We start from the raw sequence: 10310 nt of genomic DNA, 5'->3' as shown, positions 1-10310 counted from the left end.
AGAAGTGGGTGACGTCTCTCGGTACGCTCCCAGTGACCATGGTACTCTGCCTGCTGTTGGGGTTCCTACTTCGTCGTGAATAATGCCAGAACCGACCCTGGAAGTAACGCCTTCGCTCCAAGCTCCTCTGTCCTCGCCTGCACCTCGATTTCTCGTTCGCGAACGCGCGGTCATAGTTTATCCACTATCTGATAATGCTAGCCAACAACCAAGTCGGCCACTTCTCATACAGCTGCATTAAATACTGTGTTCGTACTGACCTTGATCAGGCGAGTCCCGCTCCCGTCGGAGTCGTTGGCACTCATTAGTAATTTGTTTTTTGGCCACATAGCAATCAGCATCCTCGCCTTCCATCTGTTGTGCTAAATCTATCTGAATTTGCAGTATTCGACATTCCTAGTTAGCAGCTCTCACAACCACTAATCATTCAAATGACGAACTTCCCTGGGGTGAACTAGAGGGTGAACTACATACTCCATACAGCATTTCCCAATTCCAATACGCCAAATATTCGGAATGGGAAGAATCCATGTGATTGGCCGTATGGGTCGCACACGCTCAGCGCTCAGGCTGTGCGGCGACATGTATTGGTTCTGAATCCATTTCAGATTCGCTCATTGACTACTTATATAGCTCTCTCGACTTTTGCAAAGCAAATTGCGTTCCAATACCACTCAGCCTGCCCAAATTCGCTCCAGGGCCTTCCTTGCTGTACGAGTCTCTGGAATAGGGACGGCTTTTCCAAATGAAGTCAATTTCCACATTTGTATGGGCGCTAAAATTCGGCTTCTTAGGAATTTAGTCATGCCAACCAATCATCATCGTGCCGGGGCCGATGTCTCGTGGCTATTCCCTCCGAACAGAGATTATCCGCTTTGCAATCAGGTTCGTTCCCCATCCCATTCAACCTTACTCCAATGGCCAAACGGCGCTGGAGGCAATCACCACGCTGCGCACGGAAGCCCACCCGCCAAGCTTCGCAACACACCGTGCAAGCACCAAAACTGCCGTGGAATCCGGGAATGTAGGTGATACATATCACTCGCCCTCGCTGCCCGCTGTGCCCATTCCTTCCCATCGGTTATGGGCCCACTCGCCACCCACCCTTGCTCCAGAACATCCACGACAGGCCACAACGCTAGACGCTGAAGACGCTGGGCGGTGACAGCGGTTGATACTTACCGAGGTAGTGGAAGGTGCAATGGATGACTATGTCTACCAGAGACTAGTTGCACAGGTCGTAAGTTCGCGATATACCAACGTGAGTCGCTTTTTCCTCTTCTCAACCAGCGCTTTCTGACAAATTGACCGTAGTATTGCAATGGTGAGACTCGAACTTCGTTGTGGATATGGGTAGCCCCGTGTTCATGCATTTTTTCGCAGTGGCGAGCCTGACGGTGTTGGTGAGTAGCTCACCCCATTGACGGCCGTGCGCAAGGCTCACCCACATTGCTACAGATTCTGGAGTATATGCAGACGTTTGATCTCGAGGTACTTGCAGCTATGGATCCTCGTGCATCAAGCTTCAGAACGCTCACCAATCTATAGAGGTCCTTAATCTGGCCCATCAAGTGGAATCATGTCAAGCTTATCTATGTTATCAACCGTTATCTCCCCTTCCCGGTTGTAGTGGCCCTAGTGTACTGTGAGTATTCCATTTCCCTTGTCGGCGTTCGACTAAACGGTTTTGATACCAGACAACGTCGCACCGCCCATCTTCTCCGAACGAGTGAGTGCAATGCGATTCCTTCGGAGACAAAATCTTATCAACAAGACCAGGCATGCAAATACCTCTTCTCTGTCCCCAGCAGTAAGTACATTACGTGCTATCCGTGCGTCGTATCTCAGCAACCTTTCCAGTGGGAATCGCCGTGTGTATACTCATAGCTGATGGTAAGGGTGGCTCGCTCGATTCAGAGAAGATCATGCGTGTTCCTAACCATTAGCTACAAGCGCTGCTTTACATTCGACTATATGCTCTCTCGGGACGAACGCGCCCTGTCAAATTCTTTTTGCTCGCGAACGTTACGGTACGTCGCCCCTTGCCCTCGACGGACTGCCTGCTCACTAGCTCTTCCGTAATTCCAGTTAGTTGTGGTTGTCGCCTTGACATTCTTTGCATTGTACTTGGCGGCGGGTAGATGTGAGCGCTCTCGTCTCTCTTTTGCATGTCGGTCGAGTTCAAACCCGCGCTTCTCATTATCAGTTATCCAATCTCCGGCGCCAGAATTAGCTGGGTGCTTTGGCGCTACCTCAGGTGCTGGAAAGTACGTGATGATATGCTACGCGACCCTCCTCTACAGCGCTATCGGTACGTAAACGATTCCTTCTTGTCCTGACTCTGAGATAACGGGATTCCTCAGTGACAATGGGACTGTCCATCTGGTACGGACTTAAGATGTACTGGTCTTCACGGGAGAGCCACTTGATCAAAGTTCTATACCGAGACGGGGCATTTTACTTCATCACGATTGCAGGTATGTTTACTCCTGTACATGAACGCAATCAGGCACTGATCATCGTCATCCAGTGATGTCAATCGCGAACGGTATCTTCTCAATTGGTGCTCCTGTAGGTCCTCTCTCCGCTTCTTTTCGCACCAAGTTTTGACGCGGGTGGGATAGGCACGATACCGGTTTTTACTCGCCGTGTAAGTGTCACTTCCTGTGAAAGTTAATGGGCAACTTTGACATATCGATCCATTATGAACAGCCCCCAAGCTGTGATGCACAACATCCTCGCCACTCGCATGATTCTCCACCTTCGCGAGACGGCGCGATCAGAGATGGGCTTCAGCTCCGATGTGGTCAACCATAGCTACGGGTTCCATGCGACCATTAGCAGAAGGAAGTCGGGAGATAATGGTCGATCAACGCTGGGCCTCGATACTTGCGACGACTCGGGCGAACGGACTATTAGTTGGCACGATACGCCAAGTCGTTGAATTATAGGACATATACTAACTGTATTATATAGCCTTTCACGGGCGCTTATTCCTATTACCTTGTCGAATGTGTGTACTTTCCCAACCGCGTGTCTCGATTTTCTTCGCACAATCCAACTGTCGCTAACGATGATCACAAACCCTGGTCCCTTCGGTCATCGTGAGGAGCGGCATTCCTCGATCGGTATATTTGAAACGCCTTACTGGGTCAGAGTAAATCCTTACCACCCCTGGCAAATTCTTCCGAGTTGGTCTGCAATGCGAAGGCATAACCGTATCGACATGTTCAGTCAGACTAATGTAAGCGATCTTGGAGAAGCCGCGAAGGCTTCAAAGTCATATAAAGTATTTGGTATTTGAAAGGGTTCTTCCTGGCACCCTCCGTTCTTCACGCTTCGAATATTCAAATGGATAATCATAACGTCCACGATATATGGCTAGGTGTGCAAACATTGCTTGTAGGTCCCCTGCCCTTCTAGATAGCAAGGTTGAAGTTGGACTCATTTACAGTAAAAATGAAGAAGGTTGAACGTGAGTCTTGTCTACAATTGTGCCAAGGAGAACTTGTGAGCTACTACGCACTGAGCAGTTGCTTGCATCACATTATTGGTGAGGCTCTCTTTAGTTTATGTCGCCGAAGGGACTGAGCTTAATCTCGGCCAGATACTTGACTACCTACACGGACTTCCCGACGAGGTGCGACTTGTCCACTCTCAACTCTCCTTTACCTTAACAATCATAGGTTTCTCTGGTCTGGCCTGACAGGTGGAGCGCAATGAAGGTTACCTTCCTTCTTAACCGTTACATACCTCCACTATCAATCGTCGCTGCTGTGGCATGTAAGTACAACTGCACCATCCATTGCGCTCTCGCCAGACTCATTTCTTGATGTTAGTCGAGTTTGCCAGCCTACACACCTCCGAGAAGGTTAATTTCCCTGCGCACCTCTGATCATTCGTCTCTAATCTCCCAATCAGCATTGTAGAGCTGGTTTTGTCACACCAAGCGGTGGGCACCGTTCACGTATCTTACTGCCAATATCTGTTTAATAGGCCATCTCAGGTGTTGTCCTCTTTACGACAGCTCTCTCGGAAGGTACGTAGCTGAGCGGTGTCCACCCTGGAATTCCAAAAGTTCACGCCTACAGTTGTGCTTTTCATTCGTGTGTACGCCCTTTCAAACCAAAGTCGCCTTACGGCTGCTTTCTTGATACTGTTCTGGCTGGTACGTGGTCCAGTTTCTTCCCAAACGCCTCTTGATGATTCGAGGTGGCATTTCATCGCACAGTCGATTCACATCTCGGTCTTCGGCAACTGGCTTAAAGCTGCCGATATTTACGAGTGTGAGTAAAGGTCTCTTAAAGCTTTCAAGAACATACATTCCGACTATTCTCAGTTATATCGAATCCCATTGAGGGAGTCTATTGCCTTCCCAAGCCGATCGAGACCACCATCTTTCTTTGTCTACCTTTTCTCCTCATTCTGCTCGAGCAACTAGGTATAGTCTTTTCTCCAATGCTTTTTTTCGGCCATAAAAGTTCTGATATTGGCTCAGTGGTCATGCTACTTTGTCTCTACTTTGGATTGTCGAAATTCTGGTTTTCGAAGAATCGCTTAACACGCACGTTCTCCCGAGACGGAGCATACTACTTCATCGTCTTTTCGAGTGGGTTGGATGGCTGGATCTAGGACCATGGAATTCGTGACTGATTGGATTCTTAGTCGTGTCTATCTTTAACGTGGTCTTCAGCATCATCTTTAGGGTGAGTGTAACACTGAGAATGTCCTTGTTTTCTCCGCTGATTTGAAACCAGGGGCAAAAGCACCATTACTTGTCAACGTGAGGGGACGTGAATCCGAGCAGCGCAGCCCACTGACTAGCATTGAAGGTTGCAGGGAGTTATTCACACTATCCTCTCCAACCAATTAGTCCTCCATCTTCGGAAGAAGGCTCGCGAAGATATCTCAATCTCGTTGAGGGCATCGAGGTTTCTTGGGGAGAATTCTCCAGAGATTTCGGCGAGAATTCGGCATGGGGGGAAAATGATGGCGAGGAGACATCCGGGCCACCCGGAGTCGAAGCCAAGGGCAGCGGATTTGCTTCCGCAAAGTTCTAACCCGGTGGCCACTCAGATTTTATTAGTACCTCGCATATCCTTTGTAATGAGTCTTGGATTTAGTCCTTATACTCATAGGGCAGCATGCGCTTCTGTAGGAAGTTCCAACTTCGGTAATTTATCTCTGCACATTTACGTAGCACCCTCATCGAGCGAGAATCCGTTTTCCAAGTTCCTCAAGTTAAAGCCAATATTGAATCTATACACGAGGAGCTAGACAACGTTGCACCTAATTCTCTGGGAATAATTGGGATTGTTATATTCTGCTTTGGTGTGCATACGAGAAGGCAAATCAATCTCGAGCGTCAAACTTGAGGCGGACTCTTGGTCAGCCGAAGCCGCGGGACAAATCGGCACAGCGAGCTCCGTCTGATATGGTGGTATTCAAGGTTGGGACAGTAGCGATTGTTGACGGCGCCTTAGACGAGCAAGAAAAGTAGACGAAAATTCTGCTTTATTTCTCTTTGATAAAAATAACATCGATTGCCTGAACAGGAGTGTGGTATTCGGTAAAGGACAATATGAGCGGAAACTCGCAGAGGCGGAGACGGAATCGCCATCAAGCCGATTTCTCGCCGAATTCTCCGGGAGAATTCTCCCCAGGGGAACCCGACCCTCTGATCTCGTTCTTCACCGCTCAAATCGATCCCGACTCGGAGACGGAGCCAAAACCGGCCGATAATACAAGTAGTACAACCATCGAGTCGAGAGATAACATGTCGTATCCTTAGCAGTAGTACGGTAGAGGATAAAATCCAGATGCTTTATATGCGACCTACTAGTTCTCCCTACCACGGGCCGGCATAATTTCAATATTAAATATTAGGTGCTGGGCGGTCAATTAGACGCTCAACGAAGGACTTGGAAACGGGTAAAGAATCATCAGGATACGTTGGACAGATATAAACAGAGCCAGAGAAGCTCATTGGGGCACGGACCGCTTCGGTGTGGGATGGGGTATGGCCGTCCGAATCGAGTTGACAGATACAGTGACAGGGTTTATAAAGTCGCTGGTTGCTGTAGCCTGTCATCCGCGGACTTGTTTACTTTACCGCCCTTCCTCTCTATCATGGACCCAGAGGCTAGTGTGACTGAGCTATGGAGGGGGGTGCAATATGTCTCGGTGAGCCCAATCCCAATCAAGGTTGCCCAGTGTTACTAATCCCTTCTTTAGTTTCTCTACGGTAAATCAATAGCCAGGCTGAATGGAGTCGACGTCTGCCCATTTCAATACCAGCTGGCTGCGTTACAGCCCTTGTGAGTAATACTACTCCAGGACTGGACGATCCACTGTGTGGACCGAGCTGATAGCTATCAACCAGATAGCCGACTATTTTGAAACCCTCCCGTGTGAGGTAAGCGCTTAGTCGTGATCTCCAATGTTCTAACGTTACAATGTTCTTATGCAGGTTGAGCTCATTTGGCTAGACGAATGGACTGCCCTCAAGGGTATATTCCTTCTGAATAGATATGGATCGTTGCTTCTCACGACGTTTGGCGCTCTATGTACGCCCGATCAGCTTCTTTCCTTCCTCAAGCTCCAACGGCTTACTGCTTATACAAGTCGAGATGGTCGCACTGAGCGCCTCAGAAAAGGCTAGGACACTGACTTCCATGATGTCGTTTTCAAACTGACCTTTCCTCCAGATCTGCAAGGTCGCGTTTGTTCTTCCCGCTCGTCAGTAACCACAGTCATCTCCTGTCTTCGCAGAATTGGCTCAAAGGAATATGCGCCCAGGCTTTCTCTTGATCAACATAACAATATCAGAAGGTACGACATCGCACCGACGATCAGGTACACCGCCCGTTAACAGCATTGGTAGTAATCCTATCCATTCGTGTTTATGCCCTGGCAAACCGGAGTCGAATTCTGGGAATCTACTTATTGCTTCTGTGGGCAGTGAGTCTTGTTCTCCACCCAAACCGTGGCTATCGTTCTAAATTTAACCAGGCGTTATCTACATCGCTGTTCGCCATTCATGCGAAAGGATCCGAGTTACTCCAGTGTAAGCTGCTTCTTCTGTTCTGAGTTATCGCTCATACGACATCTCCAGTCTCGCCTCTTCGCTTGCCAGGGAAGGCTTGCCTTCCAATCCCCTTAAAAGACCCAGTCGTGTTGACCCTTCCTTTCGTACTGATTCTGGTTGAGAAAATGAGTATGTCCAGAACTTAAATATCCACTATCTTCTTAGAACTCAGTCAGTTTACAGCTGTCATGTCCTTGTGCATATACCTGGGCCTACCAAGTTTCTGGTTCGCAAAGAATCGTATAGTGCGGACCTTTTGTCGCGACGGAACGTATTATTTCATTGCCCTTTCAGGTATGCAAACAAGCAGAATGCAATTCCTTGTCGAAGCTCATACGTTAATAACTAGCGATATCGGCGGCTAGCCTAGCGTATAACATCCTTGCGCCGGTGGGTGGGCTGTGGACGAGTATCCAGACGGAGCTAGAGTGCCAACTGACCTCGGGATTCTGCAGGGGCGCTATCACCACCTTCTCATAATGTGAGCCTTGATTTCGAACCTTGAAATCAATGTCTCTTGTGCTAAAGGACAACTCAGGCTACAGAGTACTATCCACAGTACACTATCAAACCGACTGGTGTTACACGTCCGACATCAAGCGAAGAAAGGACCATCGAACCTAGATGTCAGCATCAATGTCGACGGCGGAAATCTGGAGATCATCTATAAAAGTAGACAAGAAGGTCAAATATGCTAGTCCTTTTGCAATTGATAGTTTTCCTGGTTCAGGAAGCCTTTGACTCGAAGTCACCCTCGTGAAGCAGTTCGTCGTAGCTTCGTAGCGAGCGCTTATTTGGCCGAAGCGTGTATTGATGGCCGCTGTCAATTGGTTCCGGCTATGAGATTGCCGCGTTACCGAACGGCACTGGACCGCGTTGAGCTATGTGAGCAGGTTGTCTTCATCCCTCCACCACGACTAGTACACGGCGTATACGTTTCACCAGAGCCATCTGAACAATGTCGCGTTCCCTACCCAAGGTTTCCAAAGCCATTGTAGTCCAAAAAGCAACGAACCCTGCGAACCCCAAATTCATAAATGATGCAGCTCTCATCGAATACCCCCTCCCGGAGCGCTTGGAGCCTGGACAAGTGCTGGTAAAGATAAACGCAGTCGCGTTTAACCACAAAGATGTAAGCACGTGCGTCACGCTATCTCGGTCGAGGTCGGGCGAAACTGACGCCGTAGTATTGGCTAGGTTTGGATTAGAAAGGGGCTCTACCCCGGGATCACGCCAGGGAGCTTCTATGGAGGCGATGGTGCAGGTATGCAAGCACAATCTACATTCTAGACTCACTGTAGTCTCACTCCTCCTTCAGGAGAGGTAATTGCCTCTGGTAACCCCAATGACCCGCTCGTTGGGAAACGAGTTATCATGACTCCCAGCCGAGGCTGGTGGTCTGATCCCATTGCACCAGAAGACCCGAAGTTAGTCCCTTTGACTTTGGCTGGTAGCAGAAGAAATGATCTGAACCCGCATCCTTTCAGGTTCTATCCTCTTGGTGGGGCTGTGACGAAGCTAGGAGGAACCTTCTCCGAATACATCGTACTCGAACGACAGCACCTCATCCCCACACCGAAACACCTCGACGACATTCACGCAGCAGCATGGCCCCTCGGTGGTGTGACAGCATGGAGGTATGATCCTAACCTACCCTTTGCGTTACCTCGTCTCACTATGTATCCCAGAGCAACCATGGTCAACGCCCAGGTTAAAGCAGGACAGAACGTCCTCATCACCGGTATCGGAGGCGGAGTAGCCCTCATCGCTCTCCAGCTCGCAGTAGCAGCTGGAGCCTCTGTCTACGTCACCAGCGGTAATCCCGAGAAAATCCAGAAGGCAATCTCGCTCGGTGCGAAGGGCGGAGTGAACTATAAAGATAGTGAGTACGCGCTCAGGGGTTTTCTCGCCCACCTGCTCACGCACCTACGTCATACCTTCCCCTACCAACCCCGCAGAGAACTGGCCAGCAAAGCTTCGAGAGTTAATTCAGAAGCAGAAGAAGGGCGCTCTGCTTGATTCTGTCATTGATTCCGGGGGAGCCGACATCCTCACACAAGTGACGAAGGTCAAACTTCTCAAGCCGGGTGGAAAGGTTGTGTGTTACGGAATGTGCGCATCGTCCCCTTTCCCTTGACTTTCTGGTTGGAGTACAGCTCAGGCTGATCTCATCGGTGTGGATCATGATACAGGACGGCGGGGCCCACGATCACAATGACAATGCGAGAGGTCCTTCAGAACCAACAACTCATCGGTAAGCCACCCACTTCCCTCCCCACTTTTCCATTTCCAAATTTGCGCGCACTCCACCTCGGAGCCTCTTCTCACCCTTCTCGTTGCATTTCCCCCTCCTTCGTGTCTTCCTTCTCCTTCCTTTCTCTTTCATCCACAAAATTCCAAACTCACCGCCCATTCGCTGCAACACAGGCTCCACAATGGGCTCGCACAAAGACCTCGAAGACGCCACCGCTTTCCTCGAGAAGCACCAAATCGTTCCTATCGTCTCACACGTCCTCGATGGATTCGAATTGGCAGAGCAGGGATTCGACCTTATCAACCGAGGAGACCAGTTTGGCAAAGTGGTCATCAAAGTTCGACATGACTCGCAGCCAAGGGCTAAACTATGAGCTCAAGCTTGTCCCACCGACGTGTTGGTGAATGGGCGCCAACACCGTCTCCGGGAGGGCTGACATCTATGTCTAGTGACTGAGATTTACACCGCGTTTCGACTTACCTACTCACCATCTCTGCATTTCTAGACGTATTAGAAGAAGAGTCCAATTTCTGGTCACAATTAAGATATCTAGGCGACGAACTAGGCTAGGATGACATGAATTCTTAAGCAATAACAAAGTACAAGACGCAAAATAACTTTACAACGATAACGAAAGCATGAAAGAAAAAAGCGCTCCCCAGAACGACCGAGCGTGCAAGACGTTTGTGTGCGATGCCACTTTGGCAGTATGTAGGCCTATGGCGGGAGGCTGGTATCAAGAGATCACCGTTCACCTCTGAATCGGGGTCCCTCTAGGTACTAGGTATAATAACAATAACTATCGAAAGCAAAAAAATAATATGTTAGGTATGTACACTAAGTATAGAGTCCTTAAACCGCAATCGTCCAACCAAGAATCCAATGTCCAAGAAACAAGGAGCGGACGGAGGGCTTCGCACACCTGTAGACGCAGCGCCCAGAAGTGAGCGTGATAGCTCCCCCAACAAA

The 10310-nt window shown here is 49.3% G+C and overlaps 5 protein-coding genes across 5 annotated transcripts; all 5 read left to right on the top strand.

The window, feature by feature from the left end:
- Window positions 1-1086: 1086 nt before the first annotated feature.
- On the top strand, window positions 1087-2944 carry CC1G_13827 (hypothetical protein; the record flags this gene model as incomplete). Its single annotated transcript, XM_002911746.1, has 15 exons — window positions 1087-1261; window positions 1315-1324; window positions 1384-1403; window positions 1459-1491; window positions 1549-1645; window positions 1698-1729; window positions 1780-1810; window positions 1861-1893; window positions 1954-2030; window positions 2089-2143; window positions 2207-2311; window positions 2364-2477; window positions 2531-2571; window positions 2625-2650; window positions 2713-2944. Exons 1-15 carry the CDS (start codon window positions 1202-1204, stop codon window positions 2942-2944), a joined length of 966 nt encoding a protein of 321 aa, XP_002911792.1. The 5' UTR covers window positions 1087-1201.
- A 775-nt stretch (window positions 2945-3719) lies between these two features.
- On the top strand, window positions 3720-5060 carry CC1G_13826 (hypothetical protein; the record flags this gene model as incomplete). Its single annotated transcript, XM_002911745.1, has 8 exons — window positions 3720-3783; window positions 3840-3871; window positions 3997-4039; window positions 4092-4286; window positions 4499-4609; window positions 4666-4706; window positions 4758-4783; window positions 4874-5060. The coding sequence occupies 8 exons, from the start codon at window positions 3720-3722 to the stop codon at window positions 5058-5060; spliced, it is 699 nt and encodes a 232-aa protein (XP_002911791.1).
- A 521-nt stretch (window positions 5061-5581) lies between these two features.
- Window positions 5582-5791, top strand: CC1G_13825 (hypothetical protein; the record flags this gene model as incomplete). Its single annotated transcript, XM_002911744.1, has 1 exon — window positions 5582-5791. One exon carries the CDS (start codon window positions 5582-5584, stop codon window positions 5789-5791), a length of 210 nt encoding a protein of 69 aa, XP_002911790.1.
- A 384-nt stretch (window positions 5792-6175) lies between these two features.
- Window positions 6176-7785, top strand: CC1G_10195 (hypothetical protein; the record flags this gene model as incomplete). The annotated part of the gene is made up of 10 exons (XM_001841146.2): window positions 6176-6183; window positions 6257-6317; window positions 6383-6415; window positions 6470-6509; window positions 6708-6738; window positions 6884-6960; window positions 7115-7216; window positions 7437-7477; window positions 7543-7568; window positions 7647-7785. 10 exons carry the CDS (start codon window positions 6176-6178, stop codon window positions 7783-7785), a joined length of 558 nt encoding a protein of 185 aa, XP_001841198.2.
- Window positions 7786-8045: 260 nt separating this feature from the next.
- On the top strand, window positions 8046-9714 carry CC1G_10194 (hypothetical protein; the record flags this gene model as incomplete). The annotated part of the gene is made up of 8 exons (XM_001841145.1): window positions 8046-8219; window positions 8285-8351; window positions 8406-8514; window positions 8575-8724; window positions 8776-8969; window positions 9046-9199; window positions 9280-9341; window positions 9515-9714. 8 exons carry the CDS (start codon window positions 8046-8048, stop codon window positions 9712-9714), a joined length of 1110 nt encoding a protein of 369 aa, XP_001841197.1.
- Window positions 9715-10310: the final 596 nt, after the last annotated feature.

Source organism: Coprinopsis cinerea (assembly GCF_000182895.1).
Source record: "Coprinopsis cinerea okayama7#130 chromosome 2 map unlocalized cont3.2, whole genome shotgun sequence".
Lineage (NCBI taxonomy): Eukaryota > Fungi > Basidiomycota > Agaricomycetes > Agaricales > Psathyrellaceae > Coprinopsis > Coprinopsis cinerea.
Note: the sequence above shows the minus strand (reverse complement) of the source record. Positions and strands in the feature narration are given on the sequence as shown.